The 24,908-nt window shown below is 47.0% G+C and overlaps 1 protein-coding gene across 9 annotated transcripts in view; it reads right to left on the reverse strand.

Moving 5' to 3' along the window:
* Window positions 1–7,099: 7,099 nt before the first annotated feature.
* Window positions 7,100–24,908, reverse strand: part of UNC13B (unc-13 homolog B) — a 381,168-nt gene continuing 363,359 nt past the window's right edge. For 6 of the 9 annotated variants that reach the window (XM_073343304.1, XM_073343298.1, XM_073343303.1 and 3 more), the window contains 6 exons: window positions 21,655–21,735; window positions 21,130–21,277; window positions 15,111–15,167; window positions 12,285–12,377; window positions 10,425–10,584; window positions 7,100–9,033 (listed from right to left, as the gene is read on the reverse strand). In XM_073343304.1, coding sequence (XP_073199405.1) covers window positions 8,748–9,033; window positions 10,425–10,584; window positions 12,285–12,377; window positions 15,111–15,167; window positions 21,130–21,277; window positions 21,655–21,735 — 825 coding nt within the window. In that variant the 3' untranslated portion in view covers window positions 7,100–8,747. The remainder of the gene's footprint in view (window positions 9,034–10,424; window positions 10,585–12,284; window positions 12,378–15,110; window positions 15,168–21,129; window positions 21,278–21,654; window positions 21,736–24,908) is intronic. The other 3 variants (XM_073343305.1, XM_073343307.1, XM_073343299.1) reach the window with 1 other exon arrangement.

Here is a 24,908-nt window from a genome sequence, read left to right on the forward strand (position 1 = left end):
CTATCCATCCCCTCCCACTTCCTACCCCCGACTGACCCCCCTCAGAACTCCTGACCCATCCAACCCGCCCTGCTCCTTGTCCCCTGACAGCCCCCTCCCGGAACCCCCCATCGTTGAGTCAGCAGTGTGCCCTTGTTGCCAAGAAGGCCAATGGCATTTTGGGATGTATAAGTAGGGGCATAGCGAGCAGATCGAGGGACATGATCGTTCCCCTCTATTCGACATTGGTGAGGCCTCATCTGGAGTACTGTGTCCAGTTTTGGGCCCCACACTACAAGAAGGATGTGGATAAATTGGAGAGAGTCCAGCGAAGGGCAACAAAAATGATTAGGGCTCTAGAACACATGACTTATGAGGAGAGGCTGAGGGAGCTGGGATTGTTTAGCCTGCAGAAGAGAAGAATGAGGGGGGATTTGATAGCTGCTTTCAACTACCTGAAAGGGGGTTCCAAAGAGGATGGCTCTAGACTGTTCTCAATGGTAGCAGATGACAGAACGAGGAGTAATGGTCTCAAGTTGCAGTGGGGGAGGTTTAGATTGGATATTAGGAAAAACTTTTTCACTAAGAGGGTGGTGAAACACTGGAATGCGTTACCTAGGGAGGTGGTAGAATCTCCTTCCTTAGAGGTTTTTAAGGTCAGGCTTGACAAAGCCCTGGCTGGGATGATTTAACTGGGAATTGGTCCTGCTTCGAGCGGGGGGTTGGACTAGATGACCTTCTGGGGTCCCTTCCAACCCTGATATTCTATGATTTTATGATCCCTAACCGCCCCCCCCCCAGGACCCCACCCCCTATCCAACCCCCCCCCGCCCTGCTCCCTGTCTCCCAACTGCCCCGACTCCTATCCACACCCCTGCCAGGCCCCCCGGGACTCCCATGCCTATCCAACCCCCCCCCGCTCCCTGTTCCCTGACTGCCCCCCAGGATCCCTGCCCGCTCCCCACCCCCTTACCAGAGCAGTAGGAGCTTGCAGCCCCGCTGCCAGGTACAAAATATGAATAGAAAAGAGAAGGGGGCCCGGCTAAAGATGCTCTCTAGGAAAGAGAGGAGACATTCTGAGCCCTCCTCAGGCATGTAAACCGGCCATTGCTCGGTGAGGGCTGCACCATTCCAGAGTGCCCTTCCACTGGCCGGCTAGGCAGATCAGTGCATGCATGGACATCATAGAAAATAAATGGAAGTTGTCCTGTATCCAGTACGTTAGACAGTGGCTGGTGAGCCACAGTTCAGCAGCTTCTGGATGTGCCTAGCACAGTACTAAGCCCCTTTCTCTGTGTCTGTTGATCAAGTACACAAGCCACCTTAAAAAAATAAGACAAATCTTTCTCTCCAGCTATGTAACAATTGGAGGTACAAGACATAAGATTTCTCCCGGTATGAGACCCAAACTCCCTGCAGATGATGATCCTTTGCGGATGATACTAAACTGGGAGGAGTGGTAGATACGCTGGAGGGCAGGGATAGGATACAGAAGGACCTAGACAAATTGGAGGATTGGGCCAAAAGAAATCTGATGAGGTTCAATAAGGATAAGTGCAGGGTCCTGCACTTAGGATGGAAGAATCCAATGCACCGCTACAGACTAGGGACCGAATGGCTAGGCAGCAGTTCTGCGGAAAAGGACCTAGGGGTGACAGTGGATGAGAAGCTGGATATGAGTCAGCAGTGTGCCCTTGTTGCCAAGAAGGCCAATGGCGTTTTGGGATGTATAAGTAGGGGCACAGCGAGCAGATCGAGGGACGTGATCGTTCCCCTCTATTCGACATTGGTGAGGCCTCATCTGGAGTACTGTGTCCAGTTTTGGGCCCCACACTACAAGAAGGATGTGGATAAATTGGAGAGAGTCCAGCGAAGAGCAAAAAAAATGATTAGGGGTCTGGAACACATGACTTATGAGGAGAGGCTGAGGGAGCTGGGATTGTTTAGCCTGCAGAAGAGAAGAATGAGGGGGGATTTGATAGCTGCTTTCAACTACCTGAAAGGGGGTTCCAAAGAGGATGGCTCTAGACTGTTCTCAATGGTAGCAGATGACAGAACGAGGAGTAATGGTCTCAAGTTGCAGTGGGGGAGGTTTAGATTGGATATTAGGAAAAACTTTTTCACTAAGAGGGTGGTGAAACACTGGAATGCGTTACCTAGGGAGGTGGTAGAATCTCCTTCCTTAGAGGTTTTTAAGGTCAGGCTTGACAAAGCCCTGGCTGGGATGATTTAACTGGGAATTGGTCCTGCTTCGAGCAGGGGGTTGGACTAGATGACCTTCTGGGGTCCCTTCCAACCCTGATATTCTATGATTCTATGACTCATCCGAACAGCTGAACTGCTCCTCTCAAGGAGCGGAGAGACAAGGTCCTGAGAGAATCTCTCTTCCTGGACCAACTTCGGTGACTAGCAGGCCAGGCTGTGGCTCTGACTGCAGCAGCTTCTTCAGTTCTTGAAGACAGACTGATGGGAAGAGCAACCCTGTGTGATGGTTTTAATTAGGGACACAGGTACTGCACAGCCCAATCCAGGTTTAGTTGGGCAGTTTCTCTGAGTTGCTCCATTCTTATTTTTTAGCCCAGTCCAATTTTCCTTCATGACTTTTGTGTTTGTTTATAGCCCTTACCTAGGGAGCCTGTAAATGATTCTTCCCTCTTTACCCTCCCTGGTGGAGGCTGTTTGACATAAGCTACCAGTAGCAAAGCACAAAACACGGGGAGAGGGGTGGTGGCTTTGGTCTGTGAATTTAGATCTACTGTTGTGGGTTCTGTTCCCAGCACTGCCTCACACTGGAGGTGGAACATCGGTGAAGTCACTTCCCCGCTCTGCACAGTGATCCCCGCTCTGTCAAATAGGGACAGCGTACACCTACCCCACAGTGATCTCAGGCTTTATGAATTAACAGCTGTGAAGTGTCTGCAGAAGCGCCAAGTGTTTATCCACAGGACAGTGGCAGAGCAGCTGTGTAAGCATCTTGCACACTGCTCTGCCAAGGTGCCTTCAGTCCTGACCTAGAGAAACAGCCTCTTTGCTGAGCATATGGCTACACGACAAGCGCCACAAGAGTTTTTCCATCGCTGCAGTGAATTCTTCTAGCTGCATCTACAGGGGTCCGGGGTTAGGTCGCACAAGACCCAACATTTTTCACAGCCCTGAGTGATGTAGCTAGGTCAATCTAACTTTTAGGTGTAAACCAGGCCTGAGTCTGCCCACATGGGGCTAGGAGAATTAGTACAATTCCAGAGAATGGGAAGAAAGTCAAGGAACAAAGCAAGGGAAGCAAAAGGTGGAGAAAAGACCAAAAAAAAAAAAGTCACTAATATGCTATTCCTCTACGCATTAAAGGAGCATGAAACACAAATATCTGATCTTTTTGTGAGGCAAGTAACCCTTCTTTACTCTAAACATCCCATCGTTATATGAGGATTTCACCTGACTCGGACACACAGGGTATATCTACACTGCAGCTGGGAGGTGTAATTCCCAGGTTGGGTAGACATTGGGGAGGGGAGGGATAAGCTCAGTGGTTTGAGCATTGGCCTGCTAAACGCAGGGTTGTAAGTTCAATCCTTGAGGGGGCCATTTAGGGATCTGGGGAAAAAATTGGGGATTGGTCTTGCTTTGAGCAGGGGTTGGACTAGATGACCTCCTGAGGTCCCTTACAACCCTGATATTCTATGATACATAGCAGCAGCTTTCACAGGTATTAAGAGAACTGGCAAGTTCAGTTTGGATCTGAATGGATACAAAGAGCTTTCTCTCGTCAGTAAAAATATCAGACACACACATGTAGTAGTTAGGGTGACCAGACAGCAAATGTGAAAAATCAGGACGGGGGTGGGGGGTAATAGGAGCCTATATAAGAAAAAGTCCCCAAAATTGGGACTGTCCCGATCTGGTCACCCTAAAAGTAGTTATCAGTGGTTCACAGTCATGCTGGAAGAGCATAATGAGTGGGGTCCCACAGGGACTGGTTCTGGGTCTGGTTCTGTTCAATATCTTCATCAATGATTTAGATAATGGCATACAGAGTACACTTACAAAGTTTGCGATGATACCAAGCTGGGAGGAGTTGGAAGCGTTTTGGAGGACAGGATTAAAATTCAAAATGACCTGGACAAACTGGAGAAATGGTCTGAAGTAAATAGGATGAAATTCAATAAAGACAAATGCAAAGTACTCCACTTAGGAAGGAACAATCAGTTGCACACACACACAAAATGGGAAATGACAGCCTAGGAAGGAGCACTGCGGAAAGGGATCTGGGGGTCATTGTGGATCACAAGCTAAATATGAGTGTGACGAAGTTCCTCCTCTGCCTTGGTGGGTCCTCGCTTTTTGGCAGATTTGGTCGCCTCAGATGTTCACAGCAGCCCTCAGTTTGGCTGCTTCTGCTAGAGGCTCAAACCTGCCGTTCACTCAGCTAACCTCATCGCTGGCCAGCATGGGGGAAATGGAGACCAGTCTCCACAGTCTCTGCTGATCCACGTAGCGGGTCGGGGACAGGCCAGATCCTTTTCCAAATGAGACCTTCCCTTCTAGTGTTGCTCACAGACCAGGTCAACTCCTCCTGTGTCCGATGAGGAGTTGGGAGGATGCGGGGAACCCGGGCCCGCACTCTACACCGGGTTCCAGCCCAGGGCCCTGTGGATACCAGTTGTCTACAATGTCTCTTGTATCAGCTGCGTGACAGCTACAATTCCCCGGGCTACTTCCCCATGGCCTCCCCCCAGCACCTTCTGTATCCTCACAGCAGGATCTTCCTCCTGAAGCCTGATCACACTTGTACTCCTCAGTCCGCCAGCAGCATGCCTTCTCACTCCCTGCTCCTTGCACCCCTCCACTAACTGATGGGAGGTCCTTTTAAACCAGGTGTCCTGATTAGTCTACCTGCCATAATTGATCTAGCAGGTTCCTGATTGCTCTAGTGCAGCCCCTGCTCTGGTCACTCAGGGAACAGAAAACTATTCATCCAGTGGCCAGTGTATTTGCCTTCTACCAGACTCCTGTACCCCATTGGTCTGGGTCTGTCACATGAGTCTACAGTGTGATGTTGTTGCAAAAAAAGAAAACCTCATTCTGGGACGTATTAGCAGGAGTGTTGTAAGCAAGACAGGAGAAGTAATTCTTCCACTCTCCTCTGCACTGATTAGGCCTCAGCTGGAGTCTTGTGTCCAGTTCTGGGTGCCACATTTCAGGAAAGATGTGGACAAACTGGAGGAAGTCCAGAGAAGAGTAACAAAAATGATGAAAGTCTGGAAAACATGACCTATGAGGGAAGATTGAAAAAATTTGGTTTGTTTAGTCTGGAGAAGAGAAGGCTGAGAGGGGACATGATAACAGTTTTCAAGTACATAAAGGGTTGTTTACAAGGAGGGAGTAAACTGTTCTTCTTAACCTTTGAGGATAGGACAAGAAGCAATGGGCTTAAATTTCAGCAAGGGCGGTTTAGGTTGGACATTAGGAAAAACTTCCTAACTGTCAGGGTGGTTAAGCACTGGAATAAATTGCCTAGGGAGGTGGTGGAATCTCCATCATTGGGGATTACTAAGAGCAGGTTGGACAAACACCTGTCAGGGAGGGTCTAGATCAGTGGTTTTTAAACATGTTTTCTGGCGACCCAGCTGAAGAAAACTATTGATGCCTGCAACCAGAGCTGCCGTGACCCACTGCCTGACATTTTGCGACCCACTACTGGGTCGCAACCCGCAGTTTGAAAACCACTGGTCTAGAATCAGGGGTTCTCAAACTTCATTGCACCGCGACCCCCTTCGGACAATTACTCCACAACCCCAGGAGGGGGACCGAAGCCTGAGCCTGCCCGAGCCCCACCATCCCAGACGGGGGCAAAGTCAAAGCCCATGCCCCACTGCCTTGGGTGGGTGGGGTTGGGGGAGGGAGACCAAAGCCAAAGGGCTTCAAACCCTAGGCAGGAGGCCTGTAACCTGAGCCCCCACGACCCAGGGCTGAACACCTTGGGCTTTGGCCCTGGGCCCCAACAAGTCTAATGCCAGCCCTGGCGACCCCTTTAAAATGGGGTCATGACCCACTTTAGGGTCCTCACCCAAAATTTGAGAACTGCTTAGTCTAGATAATACTTAGTCCTGCGATGAGTGCAGGGGACTGGACGACCCCTCGAGATCCCTGCCAGTCCTACGATTCTATGTGTAGGTCAAGGTAAGTGGCGCTTTAAAAACTTGAGCTGGCCCGTCGGGGAAAGGCTCAAGATCAAGTGGTGCTGACACAATGTAGTGGGGACACAGCTGCAAGCTAAAGCCTGGGTTAGCACAACACAGCAGCTGCTCATCCAGTCACTCTGGGCTTGTCTTCACTGCAACAGTTAGCACTAGTTAGTACACTCCAAATAGTCAGACTGTGAAACAACACCAGAGTGACACAGAGTGATGTGATTAGTCTCACAGAGTAACTGAAGACGAGTTTGCAAATCACTCGAATGCTTCTCCCTTCTCTCAGCACAGTGATGAGTGCTGACTTTCATTGTCTGGGCTTTGTTCTGGTAAATCTGGAAGCGGTTAAGGTGATTCCACTGAGGCTGCCTAACAGAAGGATCAATCAGGCCCGGGGGGCAGCTTTCTCCTCCATTTTTATTTTGAATAGTTGGCCCTCTACACGGTGTGTGCAGCTATTACTCCAGAGGGAAAACAGATGGAAAACAAATGAATGCACATCACAGCTTGCCAGCACGGCATAGAGAGCCTTAGATAGCTGGGAAAATTCAACCTCCAGCAGGCCAGATCCCATTGCCTGATACAGTCACAGTAGCTACACTGATCTGGTCCTTCAAGGTTCCAGAGAACAGACAGGCGAGTAAAGCAGCCAGGGGATACAAATCAGGTAAGTGGTCTCTGTGAGGACACCCACATTGTATAACACAAGTGAAACAACACGGAGCACTCAACTGAATTGTGTTTCAAACATCATAAACAGAGGAAAAATCTCATACAGCCTCTCCTATCCCCTTCAGTCCTGAGCATCTCTCCACCTTGCTCAGGATTTACCAATTACAGTTCATATCCTTGTGGAGAACTTGCAGCACCAAAGAGACTATGAGTTTTGAACAGGCTGAGTCATAGGCAAAAAGCATAGAAGTGACCGCTGCTAAACGATAATTTATTAAAGACTGTACTATCATTTCCTAAAACAATGGCACAGACAATGATTAAAAATCATAACAATAGCTTGGAGTTTTGAAGATCATTATTATAGTACATCTATAGACAATAACAAAGCAGATATGCAGTCTCTGAGAACTCTACAAGCAGGCCTGTGAAGTACAAGATTCATATCATACAGCTGTACAAATGTCCGAGAAAAATAGAAAATAAAATACAAAAGAAATCACCCAATATGCAGTCCTTGACTTTATTGACAGTGTTACAGTACATTATGTGCCAGGACTGGCTTGTTCCACCTTCCGTTTTCAGAGTGTAACAGTGCTCACTTGGCTGCAAACAGGAATGAAAAGAAGTCTCAAGTACAAACCCTAATCTTTGTCTCCCAACCTAAGAAATATGTTAAAAGGCAATGCAGTAATCATCTTTGCTCAGGACTTCTCCTTTTACAAGAAACAAATTGGACACGCCTTTTATCTAGTGCAAAAATATTTCCCATGGTGACATGAATTCACAGAATGACGGACAGTCATACTTATGCAAACCATCCTCTGCATGGCCAACAGCAAGCTCATGATCAAGAGAGATCCCTCCCCACCCAGCCTGTGTAAATGGACAGAGTTCTTTCTGATGAGCACATGCTGTATCTGCCCCAGACAGGCCATTGCATCAGGGTACATAGCAAGGAATCCTCAGCTACTCCATGGAAATAAATGCAGTTGAAATCTTGTAAATATTGAACCACCAACTCAAATCCACCCCCCGCGTTTGCTACATGTCAAAAACCTAATAATAGTACAGTGCTGAAGTTAAACACAACAGAGCAGCCATTGAATGTGTCATCACCACAGTGCTTGCTCCATGGGACAGAGGTGCTCAGAGTATGGCTCGTGGAATCTAGCAGCCTGCAAGAGCCCTCAGTTCACAGCGATTCGGCTGCACCAACTAGTGACAGCGTGCTCAGCGGTGGTCTGCTCCTGGTTAGCTGTCTCTGCAGCTCTCAGTTGGGCAAAGGCTTGGGCACAGGCTTGGGCACCCGGGCTCTTGACTGGCTTGTGCTGACTCTGCTCATGACAGCACCATCTTGGTCAGAGTTCACTCTAGCTGCAGCGTCTAAAAAACAAGCCGCGTTTCTGAAGTTGATGCTGAGGTGCCCGCGTGTCACGTGGGAATGTACTGGCACTCTCGACACAAGAACCTCCTTTGGCAGTAAGGGGCACAACCGCGCTTTCCCAGCAGCCAAAAGCAGCGTTCTCCTCCCAGCACATTTGAGTGGTTTCTTTCATGGTTTGATTCTGAAGACATTTCATGTCTGCCAATTCCAGAGGATCAAATCACAGCGCTCCATCTCCACACCACCCAGCGTGCCCAGCCCAGACGGACAACCATTTTGTACAAAGCACAATTTGCATCTGAACTAAAAAGTGTGTGTCTCGTTCTCTAGGATGCCTTACCCAGCCACTAAAAATAAATAATTCACATCAGATTGGTGGACTTGTTTCCTGCACGCCCCGTGCACTATTGGAGCGAACACAGACTAACTGAAAAACTTTTTGTAATTAAGAAAAGAAAATGGTTGAACACTTGCACATATTGGCACAAGGAAAACGAGAGGGGGAATGTTCAGAGCTCAGTTCAGGTGCCTTCTTCCGTGGAGCGGGACTCAGATTTCAACTTTACAAACTCTCTGGCCACTTCATCATTGGTTCGTTGAGAAAGAATCCTCAGGACCGTGAGCCCCGTCTCGTCCATGTGAATCCTACGCCCTAGTGGGCACCAGCAAGCACAGCTTCCTTTGTCCGCTATATCTCTGAGCTGCATCACAGCTATCCCCAGGACCCGATCTTCCCGAGCAAAGCAGTAATCTTTCACACAGACTTGGAGCTCATAGGCATCTGGGCCGTCTTCATTCCCCAATATGCTGAAAATGACAGGCACAAATTACTCAAATTAAAGCAGGAAGCACACTGTCTCCTTAGATCCCCTTGCAACAAGGGAATCCTGTTAAAAATGTTATACAGACACATTTATTTAGTGAGAGTCATGGCAATTACATGGGGAACAACTCCCAGAGCTGTCACAACAGGAATGTGCCATCACCCTGGGCACATTTTAGGGCTCTGAGCCTGCCATAGAAACTTCACTTCCAAAGAAAATCTTCATCAAAGCAGAACACCGTAAAGGTGTTTTACGAAGAAAACAAAAGGGGCCATTCTTTGTTTCTTTATGAGGGATTAAGACAACCTGACTTCCATTTTTCACCTTTTTGCTTGTTTTTCATATTAGAAATTCAGGTCCTGTTTAGCGTGGAGTACTCTATGATAACTGGAGAACTAGTAAAATGATGATGTCACAAGAGTCAAGAGAGCAAAATTTGAGCTACGGAGAGAAGGGATTTTTAGTCAGACTCTTTTAAACCATTGTTTTTGTTGAGACTCTCACAACTTGACATTTTGGAGAGAGGAGGCCCCTGTTCAGTGATGGTGAGAGCTTAGAATAGATATCCCAAAGACTCCCCCGCAGCAAGCCCCCCCAGCAAAACCAGAGATTTAACCTTCCTCATATTTTTAAGGTTAAAAAAAGGGCAGAATCCTCTTCGCCACATTTTGGAAAAACCCTTTTCCAGCCTTCCTTACAATCAAAGCAGCAAAAAAGTGACAAGCTCCATTTTTTTCCAAAATCTTTTGCAAGTGATATTTAACCTCTCTCATTCGGGCTACGGAGTTGAATGAGGACTAGTCTACTGCTCCGTTTGTAAGACCTTCAGAGGGCAGGGCGCTTTGTATTAATGAAATGCCAGTTGAGAAGTTCAATATTCAGTGTTTAGAACTGCTGCATTTCTAGCCATGGGAGAAGATGGTATCCTTGGAACAGGTTTAGAGGGCTGCTTCTCCCATGTGGCTAGTAAAGATGGAAACTAATGGGAAGACTTTTGCTATCACATGAGGAAATTTCAGCCTTAACTCTACCAACAAAAGCGATGACTCATTAAAATAAGGGATCCTCATAAAGCAGGCTGATGTGCAGCAACACACACAATACGCATGTCTGAAGGTAACGGACAGATGCTCTTTACATGAGTCATGAACTGTACACATCTGTCCCTGAAATCAGTGTTCCAGCAGCAGCCGCCGTTCAGCACTGTCATGATGAATTGGTTCCTCATGCCAAAATACTGGACCTAAGACGCACCTGCTGCTTCCGGTTACCTTACTGACACCAACAGGTCATTCTATTGCACGTAGCAGCGACGTGATCTGTGCTCTGCACGTGCTTCCCAAGGCAGACCCTCAGCCTCTCTTTCATACTCACAAGTGAAAGGTTTCGTTGTATTTGGGTGCCCAGTTGTTGCTCTTTGATTTGGTTGTGAACTTTCTTTTCTTGTCACTTTGATGAGGTCCAATCATAGTGACTTCAACAAACGGGCGGAACATGCCGGATGTTTGCCATTTCAGGTCATTGGCTGCCACAACTAGACAAGAGAGAGAAAATCAGAGGCTCCTCTGTAGAAAGGTTCATCTGTTCAAACTGCTCTAGGCAGATTTTAATGCTGAGCTATCCACAAAGATCACACAAAACAACTCCTCTGGTTAAAGGCTTCCCAGCTGATCTTATTTCACAGTTCAGAGGCTCTGCTCTGAAAGAGATCAGTCCTGAACTCACATGGGGCTGGGATATATTATTTTACTGAACAAATTACATGGTTTTTATTCATGATTTAAAGTTCTGTGGAGGGAATTCCGTACTCAGGAAAGCAAGAGGCTGGTAATAGTTGCAATCGGCAGAAGGCAGGCAGCCAGCCAGTTTGAGGCACACAGCTCTGACAGTGCACCTTAATGCTGATCTGCAGCTCCCCATTGCCATTCCAAATGTGGGCAAGCCTCCCACTGAAGTGTCTATCTCCTTGAATTTAGCTGGGGAGAGCAGACACACTTGGGTCTCTTGATTTTTATAAACAAGACTATTCCCTTCTTACCGTCACTTCTCTAATTGGTGTAACACGGAGTCCTATGTGGGATGAGTTTGAGTCGTCACTCGGGGAAAAGAAAGTGCTCTGATACTATGGCTAGCGGCAAGCCACATGAGCTGCAGCTTCTGGCAAGGTTTTCTCTGCGACGGGTTCTCAGCCTTAGAGATCTTCCTCCAGACCCAGCCACCAGAGGCCAAATCTGTTAGCTCTCTAGACACACTGTAAAACTCACCTTTTCCCCCAGGCCTTTGTGCGGAGAGATGGTGGACATTTATGTGTAGGGAACCCCACTGTTACAGTGTGGGTTTTACTCTGTGGAATGGGGGCCTTAGAGAGACTTTTGTACATTTGAAGAAATAAAGAAAACAAATTAAAGGCAGCAAACATCGGCTCACGAGAAAGTAACCCGAATCGGCAGGTAGTGATCGATCTATTGAGAATCAATTTATCGTGTCTCGTCTAGACGCGATAAATCGATCCCCAAACACACTCCCCATCAACTCCAGAACTCCAGCTCACGAGAGGCGGAAGTGGAGTCGACGGGGGAGCGGCAGCGGTCGACTCGCCGCCGTCCTCACAGCCAGGTAAGTCGACCTAAAATACGCCGACTTCAGCTACGCGAATACTGTAGCTGAACTTACGTATCTTAGGTCAATACCACCCCCGCCCATGTAGGCCGGGGCTAAGAAGGAGCCATGGAGAGGGAGGAGGAAGAGGTAGCCCATTTGGTCATCAGGGATTTTTGGCTTAGTCCTGAACGTGGACAGACTTTGCTCTCTGGTGGCTCAGTGAATGGAATGGTTCCTTAACGAATGTTATTTTATGCCTTGCTGTGCACAGCACCACAGTATGGTGGGATATCTGCAGGCCTGATGAGAGCCATGTATTTGACTTGAGTGTGTTCCACAAAATTACTTTCAAAAAGGAGAGAACTGTGGATCACCAGGTGACTGGGTGAGCTTGGACACCACTGCCATCATGATGCTGTTTCTCTGGCTAGGCCAGATGGGAGCCCAGTTTTGTTCTTCGTTTAGTACAATTGTTAATTCTACCCACAGACTGGACAAAATCAGATACACTGATCTATGCCAGCCTACAGCACGGGCACTGCAGTCCACTAGTACCAGTTCATTCCTGCTGGGCAGAGGTTAGCACCCGCAATGCTTGAGCGGCTATATACAAAGCTTCCTGCTTTACTATACCTTTCACTGTGACCTTGTGTTCACCAGTTCCTGGGTGCGTATACAGGTCGATCTGTATGGACACTTCACCCACGGGATCATCCACACCAGAACCTGATGCAGAGATTGACAAACACCGAAAGATTAGTTTATTGGCACCCAGCTTCGGCTTATGCGCTCAGCAAGGCAATACCCCATTTGCAGTAAGTTACCCCATCTAACCAGCTTCCTTGCAGACCCTTCTAGTTTGATGTTAATTCAAAGGTCGATCCAACATCACATTTGTAGGCCAAACACACACCATATACATTACAACTTTTGGGAACAGATTATAAAAGTAATTATACTGCAAAGATTTCACACTACGAAGGATTAAAGCATGGTTTTTGAAGTGCCTTGAAAACCTACAATGGATCCCAACAGAGAGCATCTGCTCATGAGTTCCTACTAAGATACTGCACACATGCAGGCATTCCTGTGACCCGGGTCAAGCACCATTTTCCCTCCATGCAAACAGAACTAGTGAAAACAGAGGGGGGAAGGTTTGGAAACAAGGGATAAGGACATAGGATTAATACTAAATTTGCTCTGAGCCAAAGTACATGTCCAGTCTTCCAAACAGCGTTCTGTACCTCCACACTGGATAAAAGCTATGATTCCCACTGCCTCCATCCCCCAAGGAAGAGAGGAGTCCCTTCAGACCATTATGAGCCATATAAGACTATGAGGAAAGTTAAGAGTTCACAAGCTGCTTGGAAACTCTACTTTTTCAGTTAGCCAGTGAGTAGTTTCATAAAGGAAAAGGTAGCATGTTTTAATAGAACAGGCCCGGGGAAGGGACAGAGGTCAAATGAGCTTTAAAATTCTCATGCTATGTTGTGTTTGAGTGAAATTCAGGACAAAATTTGAAAGAGAGCACTGAAAAAAAAATTTGGTTCAATGCTCTAACGCAGTGTTTCTCAACCTGGGGGTCACAACCCCCAGGGGGGTTGCAAGAGGGATTATGGGGGGTTGCAAGCAGGGCTGGTGTTAGGGGTGGGAAGCAGGGCAACTTGCCTGGGGCCCCACTAAGCTAATTTACATGTTTCAGCCCTGAACCGGGCTGAAGTCCGAGCCCCCAAGCTTAAGGGAGGGGGGGTCACCATTTTTTTAAGTCCAAAGGGGGTCACCAGCACAAAAGGGTTGAGAAACACTGCTCTAATGTATGACTGAATTCACATGTCTGAAGGGTATTCTGTAGGCAGCAATCGCCCAGTCATTTTAAAAGAGGAGGATGTAAACAAATGTAGGCCATTTCCTGACGTGCGTACGGCACGGCCCAGGCAGTGAGTGCACAGGGACCAAGGCACCTTGACATACGTTCATGCATCTTGAACCGTAACCGATTTTTTGGGGAGTGCACCTGAAGGCTCTAATTTATTTATCATGCCCTGGGAGCACTAAACACTCGTTTAAGATATGAACAGGCTGAGTGGGTTTTCTTGAATGTATCTTCTCCCGATCAGCAGACCGTGCACTAGTAGAAAATGACTAAGTACAGAGAGGAAGGAACAGAATGTGAACACTCTATCAAGGCTGGGGGGGGTGTCTAATTTTAGCCCCTGCCTTGGTTTGTTGGCATGTATTGCTCCTTCACTCTCTTCCAGCATTGTTCTGATGAGTAGCCAGGTTACTGGCATATCGATAAAAATGCCAGTAACCTGGCTTCTCTCTCTACATATATAGAAAAACCACAAAGATAACTGCCCTCCAGGCACTTCAGGGACTTTGTATATTTCAATGCCCTTCCTGCCCACAAAAACCGAGAGAATGTTCAGAGTACAGGAACTGAGTGACATGCATGACTCTGCTTTGGAAGAAACCCAAGGCACGGAGCTGTGCTGCAAGCTATCCAGTAACGAAGCTGGCATTTTTCAATGTTATGGCCCTTGTTTTGGGGAGCATGCACCGTGTTTTACCAAAATTACGTTGGGCCTGATCTGCATTGCATTTACCCCAGTGTAACCTGACAGACTCTGAAGGAGCCACTCCCTGACTTACACTGGTGAGAGCAGAATCTGGCCCATTGATTTTAAAGCTGATTCAGTTTGGGGCTTGTCTATCTTAACTCTGTTGCTTTTTATAAGAAGATCCTGCTTTCTTATCTGAAGTGCTCTTATACACAGAGGGCTGGGAATATCTGTAGATGGCAAATAGGCATAAACATTCTACACCATTTACTAATTTCTTGGTGGTGGTGACAATTAAAACTTGGGCATGGAAATCTTGCTAGATTTGTGATATGTGAGAGTGAGGGCTGTACACTGAGATCACAAGTGCAACACGTTACAGATACGTTTTCACTTAAAAAACAAAACCCAAAAGCTTTGGGCAACGTACAAAAATTGGAGAGCTGAAACCCAGCAAGATTCGAGTGAGTGGCAGGACTTCTAGCTCCCCCTCGAAGTCAAATACTTCCGCTGAGCCCTACCCTCGCGTATGTATGACACATTACCCCGTACCATGAAGAACCTGCCTCAGCAGCGTGAGCGTGCACATCTAGTAGTGACCACACAGCCATAGGTCGGGCATAGCAGAGGGTAAGGACAGCCTGTAGCATCTGGCAAAGACTGTTTATTAACCCTTTATTGTCAGAACAGAATGCACATTCCCGTGAATTAATCTCAAGCTCAAGCAGTCAGTCACACAGTCCGCGGCGCTGCTCTCTGTAGGGTGGAAGCAGTCCACAAGGGGTTAGGTTCTAGGGGGAGCTACAGGGAGGCAGGTCTCTGGAACGGGTTTCCAAAAGCAAGGGAAGTTTGCAGCTGGCTAATGTTGTTATGGTAACAGCATTAGTCTTGAACATACCCTTATCAGGAAGAACGTCCTCATTAGCGGTAAACCTAATACCTTTCCCATCATGCACTGAGTCATGAATTCAAAAGGCAAGGAGCAGGCAGGACAAAGAGAAAAGAGTGTGAATTACAATCCAGTCAGCGGTGACACTTAGACAAATACAACTCAAGGAAGTCAAATATTCTCGCTCTTAATAGACTAATATACCCTTCGCTCTGCTGCACCAACACAGGGTTGGAAAGCGATGCTGTTTGTACAAGCCAGGGAGTCCGTTTGGGTTAGCATTGTGAGGGCATGAATCTTGCTGCTGGGAGAAGTACACTGAGAGCTCTGATCCTCAAACGTTCTAGCTTGGAAGTCTGATAGCTTTGTGCTCTCGAAGCCCTTGCAGTCAGAGGGGGCTGGAGTGCCTCAGCGGCTGCCATGCACGGCCGTTCGGTGGTGCAGCAGGGGCAGCAGACGCCTCACTCACAGAGTTACAGGAGCACAGCACTGACTTTTTTCAGCCATTCCCTACTACAAGCCTATGGGAGGCCTGAAGAACGTGAGAGGAAACCCCAGCTGGAGAGAACTCTGTAAAGCAGGAATCAGCCCTAAACACCGGTGCTGTTCCCCCTGCCCCCCAGATGCATGCCCAAGTTCTCCAAATCATTCTATAGTCGGGGGCTATTCAGATATGTTTGCAAGGTCCAATCCCAGCACAGGGCCCGGAACTGAACTGTAGCCAAAGAGGACTCAGTTCACAGCTTCTTCAATGCTGCTACGAAAAATCGGTCACCAGAAGGCCTGGTTCAAACCCTCCCCCAAAGTCCTCAAGGGCTCCCCACCTGGAGAACTCTCTAGGGTACAGTATACAGCAATATGGGGACTGCCAGACTGAATTAGCCCAGTGCTCCACCTAGTCCAGAGTCCCATCTCCAACAGTGCTTCAGAGAAGTGACCTCACAGCCACCAGTTATGGGATAACTTCACTGAGAGAAAGTTTCCTCCTAACCCCCCTCCGTAGTGCATTTAGCTTGTGTTCTGAAGCTGGTGGTTTATATCCCTCTCAAGCCCCTTTCAAAACAATATTTCCTGTAACCGCTCTGGACATTTTTGTTATCTACACAAATATCTAATCTTTTTTTCAATCCTGTTACACACATGGCCTCAATATCTTGTGGCAGCGAATTCCACAGGCTAAAACTGCACTGTGTGAAATAGTATTTTCTTACATCAGTTTTGAATTTGCCACTTTTCCGTTTAGTTGAATGTCCCTTTCCTCTTGTATTAACACCACATCAGTGCAGCCAGAACATTGCAGGTCAGCATAACTGAGTGTGGTATGACCATGCGGAACGTTATCCCACAGCCTGGAATATCCAGACAATGTGCAGGGCATAAGACCTAGTTAAGTCTACTGCTTTCATGTGGCACGGATGAGGGCATCAGTAGTGAAAAGCTATGCTAAAGTAGACAAAATGCAAAATCAGAAGGATTTAGGAGCTTGGTTCATTTTTAGGGTTGAAAACCCTCCAGGATTGTCCGGGAGTCTCCAGGGATTAAACATTATGTCATGTGAGGAAACCTCCAGGAATATGTCCAGCCAAAACTTGCAGCTACGTTATACATCTTGTTGGACTGGGAAGTGCTTTGCTCTGACAGAGCCACAAAACTGACTCTACCATAAGTATGGGTACCTAATAACAAGATGGGTCCCTTCTCATTTCCCTCACTCCAGCATCTGGAGGATTTTGTTCACTGGAGTTCATCGTGGAAGGCATCTTGTGCTTACTCTGTCTGGCCACCAGATGTCAACGTTGCTTTGCAAAGATACAGCTTCAGGGGGTGGGGGGGTGAGAAAGCCTGGATTTGTGCTGGACATGGCCCACCTTGATTACCATGCACATTGTAGGGAGAGTGGTCACTTTGGATGAGCTATTACCAGCAGGAGAGTGAGTTTGTGTGTGTGGTTTTTGGAGGGGGGTGAGGGAACCTGGATTTGTGCAGGAAATGGCCCACCTTGATTATCATGCACATTGTGTAGAGAGTTGTCACTTTGGATGGGCTATTACCAGCAGGAGAGTGAGTTTGTGTGTGTGTGTGTGGGGGGGGGGGGTGGAGGGTGAGAAAACCTGGATTTGTGCTGGAAATGGCCCAACTTGATGATCACTTTAGATAAGCTATTACCAGTAGGAGAGTGGGGTGGGAGGAGGTATTGTTTCGTGGTCTCTGTGTGTATATAAAGTCTGCTGCAGTTTCCACGGTATGCATCCGTGGAAGTGAGCTGTAGCTCACGAAAGCTCATGCTGAAATAAATTGGTTAGTCTCTAAGGTGCCACAAGTCCTCCTTTTCTTTTTGCGAATACAGACTAACACGGCTGTTACTCTGAAAGCTTCAGGAGTGTTTTCCTTGTTGATGATAGTAGCATGATCCTTTAGGTAACTTTGAAACATTTACATGCATTGTGTTTCTAGATCAGTGGTTCTCATCCGGGGTACGTGTATCCCTGGGAGTATGGAGAGGCCTTCCCGGGGTACATCAAATCATCTAGATATTGGTCTAGTTTTACAACAGGCTACGTAAAAAAACACTAGCGAAGTCAGTACAAACTAAAATTTCATACAATGACTTGGAGTACTTGTGGCACCTTAGAGACTAATTTCAGAGTAGCAGCCGTGTTAGTCTGTATTTGCAAAAAGAAAAGGAGGACTTGTGGCACCTTAGAGACTAACCAATTTATTTGAGCATAAGCTTTCGTGAGCTACAGCTCACTTTATCAGATGCATTCATTTTGTGTGAATACAGACTAACACGGTGGCTACTCTGAAACCATACAATGACTTGGTTAGACTGCTCTCTATGCGATACATGGAAATGTAAGTACAATATTTATATTCCAATTGATTTATTTTGTAATTATATGGTAAAATGAGAAAGTCAGCAATTTTTCATGAATAGTGGGCTGTGACACTTTTCTATTTTTATGTCTGATTTTGTAAGCAAGTAGTCTTTAAGTGAGGTGAAACTTGAGGGTACGCAAGGCAAATCAGACTCCTGAAAGGGATACAGTAGTCTGGAATGGTTGAGAGCCACTGTTCTAGATCTCAAAAGAAAGGGTGTTTGTTGTAAGTTTGTGCGTTTCAGTCCCACAGAACGCTGCCTGAAGGACACTTTATTTGACTTTAAAAGGATTCTTGTTTCTGCCTCTTTGCCATCAACTTCTCCAAGCAGAGAGAGGCAGATACTCTAAAATTCAGATTTTGACTAGCCCCTTCCATACAGCAGCGAACAAGATGTTTTAGAAGAGCTTCTTCCACTTCTCCATTCCAGTCCCACACTTGGTAGCAGAGTCGCGCTGGCAGAGTCAGGGCAGCATGAGAGCACAGATGTTATGATTTGGGGGACCCCAGGCTGCTGGAGGACTGGTGCATGCAGGGAGGACTGGACTATTAGCGGTGAGACTGCAAGGGACCCCCCCAGAGTTTCTTGCATTGTTTGTGCTTTGGGACAGCTTGCAGCGTGGGATAGAGGCGGTTAGGGACTATTTAGAAAAGCTGGACGTGCACAAGTCCATGGGGCCGGACGAGTTGCATCCGAGAGTGCTGAAGGAATTGGCGGCTGTGATTGCAGAGCCACTGGCCATTATCTTTGAAAACTCGTGGCGAACCGGGGAAGTCCCGGATGACTGGAAAAAGGCTAATGTAGTGCCAATCTTTAAAAAAGGGAAGAAGGAAGATCCTGGGAACTACAGGCCAGTCAGCCTCACCTCAGTCCCTGGAAAAATCATGGAGCAGGTCCTCAAAGAATCAATCCTGAAGCACTTGCATGAGAGGAAAGTGATCAGGAACAGCCAGCATGGATTCACCAAGGGAAGGTCATGCCTGACTAATCTAATCGCCTTTTATGATGAGATTACTGGTTCTGTGGATGAAGGGAAAGCAGTGGATGTATTGTTTCTTGACTTTAGCAAAGCTTTTGACACGGTCTCCCATAGTATTCTTGTCAGCAAGTTAAGGAAGTATGGGCTGGATGAATGCACCATAAGGTGGGTAGAAAGCTGGCTAAATTGTCGGGCTCAACGGGTAGTGATCAATGGCTCCATGTCTAGTTGGCAGCCAGTATCAAGTGGAGTGCCCCAGGGGTCGGTCCTGGGGCCGGTTTTATTCAATATCTTCATAAATGATCTGGAGGATGGTGTGGATTGCACTCTCAGCAAATTTGCGGATGATACTAAACTGGGAGGAGTGGTAGATACGCTGGAGGGGAGGGATAGGATACAGAAGGACCTAGACAAATTGGAGGATTGGGCCAAAAGGAATCTGATGAGGTTCAATAAGGATAAGTGCAGGGTCCTGCACTTAGGACGGAAGAACCCAATGCACAGCTACAGACTAGGGACCGAATGGCTAGGCAGCAGTTCTGCAGAAAAGGACCTAGGGGTGACAGTGGACGAGAAGCTGGATATGAGTCAGCATTGTGCCCTTGTTGCCAAGAAGGCCAATGGCATTTTGGGATGTATAAGTAGGGGCATAGCGAGCAGATCGAGGGACGTGATCGTTCCCCTCTATTCGACATTGGTGAGGCCTCATCTGGAGTACTGTGTCCAGTTTTGGGCCCCACACTTCAAGAAGGATGTGGATAAATTGGAGAGAGTCCAGCGAAGGGCAACAAAAATGATTAGGGGACTGGAACACATGAGTTATGAGGAGAGGCTGAGGGAGCTGGGATTGTTTAGCCTGCAGAAGAGAAGAATGAGGGGGGATTTGATAGCTGCTTTCAACTACCTGAAAGGGGGTTCCAAAGAGGATGGCTCTAGACTGTTCTCAATGGTAGCAGATGACAGAACGAGGAGTAATGGTCTCAAGTTGCAGTGGGGGAGGTTTAGATTGGATATTAGGAAAAACTTTTTCACTAAGAGGGTGGTGAAACACTGGAATGCGTTACCTAGGGAGGTGGTAGAATCTCCTTCCTTAGAGGTTTTTAAGGTCAGGCTTGACAAAGCCCTGGCTGGGATGATTTAACTGGGAATTGGTCCTGCTTTGAGCAGGGGGTTGGACTAGATGACCTTCTGGGGTCCCTTCCAACCCTGATATTCTATGATTCTATGATTCTATGACTGTATGGAGATCCCAGGCAGGTCTGACTCTCACGGCTTTAGCTGTCACTTTCTTTTAACAGCAACATTGGAATGAGAGGTCCCACCCCACAGACTGCATTTAAATCAGGGTATAACCTGAAATCTTAGGTTATAACCTTAAGATATTATCTTAGCCTAGGCTTAGTTACGTTGGTTTTCATGTGCTTCTCCAGGGATGAGCAAGAATCACAAAACCACACAGGTGGCCAATGAACGTCCTCTGGCTATGGACTGATACTATTCTGTGCAGAAACGAGGAGACCACTGCTTCTGAACAGCTGTGAGATCCACAGCAACAAATCATTAGCCACATTAGTATTGGGGGCCAATGTGGCAGTGTTACCCTGGCTTCCACAGAACTCTCGGGGGCCATCACAGCAGCGTAGTAAATAACTTGTCCTACTGCTGCGTCTTTCCCTCCAGCAATGAAGATACGTAATAATCTAGACAAAAAGAACAGGAGGACTTGTGGCACCTTAGAGACTAACCAATTTATTTGAGCATGAGCTTTCCTGAGCTACAGCTCACGAAAGCTCATGCTCAAATAAATTGGTTAGTCTCTAAGGTGCCACAAGTACTCCTTTTCTTTTTCCTCCAAAAACAGTACAATTCCCTGTACAATAACTCCAAATCACTTCCCCCCAATCACTTACCAACATTCATGCCAGGAGCTTGGCTGTGAAATTAGCGTCAGGCAAGAAAACCTCCAAGAGTTAAATTTGCACATATTTCTGTTCCTTCAAGATGTAAATATTGAGCAGGAAAACCCCAGCAAATAGAAGCTCTGAAACTGTCATGTTTCCAGGAGTGTGACTGCCAAAGACGCTGCAAACCAGTAGTGCAAGCCATGGCAATTAACATCACACTGGAGAGCTTTAGTCAACCCACCTGATGACAAAAGAGAGCCTTACCCTGAGCTGTCTGTGTCTGGACAAAGGTTTTGATGAGAGTGTCCGTGGTCTGAGTGTAGAGGGACAGCGCATAGCGGAGTGACTGCAGGTCTGGGCTCTTCTCCAAGAAGGTTTTCTTTAGGCCATTCCCACCAGCATGGAAATATTGCTAAGAGCAAAGAGCAAAAGCAACAACGTAAAAGGGAAACCGCCACCAGCAGCTGCTGGCAGCCCCTCCGAAAGCAGAGGGAGCGGAAACCTTTGTGAAGCCTTTTTTGCAGCAGTGGCTGATTCCTCACCCCAACAGCTCTCCCATCCCTGTCAGACCCTGACTCTGCAAGCACACACAACCCTTAAATATGCTGGCTCCATCGTACTATTGACCTGAGTGCCATGTAGGTGTTGAACTAGGCACCTCTTCAGAAGTGGGTTTATGCAACATACTTGGTAGCCCTGAGTCATTCTGGTGCCTTATTGCTGATCATTCACTGAGCTATGTGCCAGGTACTATCCATTCCAGAACAGCGTCCGGGGAGTGTCACTCACTTTGATAGTATCCAGAGCCAGGTCCAGAACCGCACACTGCTTTGGAGTGAGACTTCTAGTTTCTTCCCTCACCATGTGATCCTGAAAAGAACCATCAGATCAAACATTAATATACTTCTAGCGGCAAAGGCCCCAGTAAAGCTAGGTGCACTGGATTCACACAGGGCTCTCTGGCTGGGGCACTGATACAGCTATGTAAGAAAGAGTGATAGGGTCCCTTTCAGAATCATCCTTTGAGGCGACTGATAAAAAAAAAAGTTTCCTCAAGTTCTGTTGTGTGCACAAGAGGGAAGGAGGTAAACACTCCGTGGTGACAGACTGCATTTTAATCCAAGCTTGTACTTTGCAACCCTGTTTCATGAAAAGCCCCAAATGACAAATCTGCTGGTCACTCATGAATTATGCAGCTCGCCCCAAAACTGCTACTAACAGAACCTTCAAACCACAGACCACAGTGACATGTTCTGTGTGTCTCACAACTTGGACAGAAAAACTGCTTGAGAGATTTTTTTGGGAAAAAATTTATTGGTCCTACTGTATTTTTCATACCCCTCCATGCATACAGGCTGATTGCCTTGGTGCCGAGTGAAACAGTACAGATCCAAGGAAGAAGAGTAATACCGTCTATAAACTTCTAAAAATTAGCTAAAATACAGAAACCTTGGGACCTACCACAACTAAAAATCAGTGCTGTGTATCCCCCTAGAAATCTTCCTTTTCTAATTGTCCATCTGTTAGAATATACTGTTAACAGAATTCAGAGTAACAGCCGTGTTAGTCTGTATTCGCAAAAAGAAAAGGAGTACTTGTGGCACCTTAGAGACTAACCAATTTATTTGAGCATAAGCTTTCGTGAGCTACATGAAGAAAGCTTATGCTCAAATAAATTGGTTAGTCTCTAAGGTGCCATAAGTACTCCTTTTCTTTTTGTTAACAGAATATATTTTTAGTTCTTAAGTGTCATGAGACAATCAACCCGCAGACCTGTCACCAGGCCAAGCATTATCTCTTTGCAGGCTGGGCCTCAAGCCAGTGTAAGTTTGGAGGGTAAATTCTACATTCTGGGGGGTGCATATTGGTGAAGGAGAGTTTCTCCCGCAGGTGGGTTGGCCATTTGAGCTGCTGAGAGGTTTAGAATTTTAGTAGCAGCAGCATTCGTGGTCAGTATGTAGGGGAAGCAGTCAATGCAATTTATTACACACAATATCACGACTACGCATTTCGTGAATGTACTGGGGTCTATCAAAACCCAGACATTTTTCCACTGGGAATGCTGACTGCTGCATTACACCTTTCAGGGAGACACGCCTGCCTGGCCATTTGCACCTTTCATAGCAAACAGAGTCATGATGTAGCTACCCGTTCCTGTCTTGTATTTCTAACACTTGCCACGGGAGCCCCGTCAATCTTCATAATGACCAAAGATAGGTACATTTCATGTTCTCTTACTGCCAGGTGCTGGTTCCAAAGGCTGGCCTGGCTGATGTTCCATTTGTTATCTGGTTGAGCCTGGCTCCGCCTTTAGTTAAATATAGACTGGGGCCCCTTGACCTTTGCGAAGTAATATGTTCAGCCCTCACGCTGAACATGTGCACGCAGCTGGCCTAGATTCATGTGGCCCAGATTTTCAAACAAAGTTAGGCTCCTACGTCCATACAGAACATAAGAAGGGCCAGACTGGGTCAGACCAAAGGTCTATCTAGCCCAGTATCCTGTCTTCCAACAGTGGCCACTGTCAGATGCCCCAGAGGGAATGAACAGAACAGGGAATCATCAAGTGATCCATCCCCTCTCGCCCATTCCCAGCTTTTGGCAAATTGAGGCTAGAGACACCATCCCTGCCCATCCTGGCTAATAGTCATTGATGGACCTAAGTAGCCTGTATTTCAAGAGTGCTGGTGCCCAGTGGCTATTGGGCTATTTCAAGAGTGCTGGTGCCCAGTGGAGCTATTGGGTGCTCCATGCTTTGGGGAAGAAAATAAAAAAAAAATCAGCCCACTTTGTCAGGTCTTTTAGTATAAATGGAAGGAGCCAAAACTTTAGACCTCTGAATTGAAAATCTCTGCCTGCATGCCGAGTTCCAGGGTAGGGCAGGTGCTTCTGGTTTAGGATTCACACAGTTATTGGTTTGCCATTCAGCAGGTTCTAATTCTCTTCCTTGCTGCATCCCAGAGCAGCACCAATGTGTGGAGCTACCCAGTGAGACCACAGCAGTCTCTTTTCTCCCGGCAATGGCCAGTGTTGCACAGCATCCCTTCTGCTGCGGAAGCAGGAGTTCTCCTTCGGTTTCTCTTATGAGCTGTGAGTAACTCAGTTGAAGCTAGTGCTGTTTCACATTCCTGTACACAGAGGGCAAAGCATTCTCTTTCAGTCAGTCTCAGAATAAACATCTCATTCATCTAGAGCACCCGGCTACCCTATCCTGGGACTGGGCTTGTTTAATCAAGGTAGCTGTATTTCCAGGACATAGAGCAGCTCTCTCATCTGGTGCTAAGTCCTGTTGAAATGTCTCCTATGTCCCTGTCTGCAAGTTGGGAGATTCCCTACCTTTTGAGCCCATATTAGGAGATCAGCCTTTCTTTCTCCTAAACCATGGAAACTCTTATTCTTCTCTGACGTTTGAGCTGCTACTGAGACAGACCTTGGTCTATGTTACCATTTGGGGAGTAACATGTGTTTGCTCCCAGATGGAGTTCTTCAGGGTAAGCTCTACTTAACAGTGTGACGTGGATTTATCAGCCCAAGAGCTTCACCGCAACATCTGCAGTCAAAGAGCTGCCTATGATCTTCATCTCCCGCATACGAAGCTTATTTTCATCAGCCATCACCGCTTCCATAACAGAGTGCAAGAGGTGTGGCTTTGCAAGCCAGGAGCACTTTGCAAACACAATAAAAAGATTTCAAGTGAGAACACAATTTCACTGTCTGCCAGCACGGCTGCGATCAGCACGTGAAAGAGCCAGCTGCATTGTTCCTTGCTTCAGACAGCAGCATCAGCAACAAAGATCTGGAGTCAGAACTAAGCTGGCCATTCTGGGACAATGGGAGGCAGAGCAACCTGCAAGCGCCCTGCTCCATGGATGCTATATATGGGCTCAAACACAGAGAGCAGGAAAAACTTGTTTCCATTCAGCAAACCGAGCAGATGACATTTAGAAGATACCTGGGAATCAAGTATGCATATTACCAAGGTGCCATTTCCACAGTCACTTTTCAGACCATGAAATTACTCTAAAACACATGGTGAACTGATT

This window comes from Lepidochelys kempii, chromosome 5, assembly GCF_965140265.1.
Source record: "Lepidochelys kempii isolate rLepKem1 chromosome 5, rLepKem1.hap2, whole genome shotgun sequence".
NCBI lineage: Eukaryota > Metazoa > Chordata > Testudines > Cheloniidae > Lepidochelys > Lepidochelys kempii.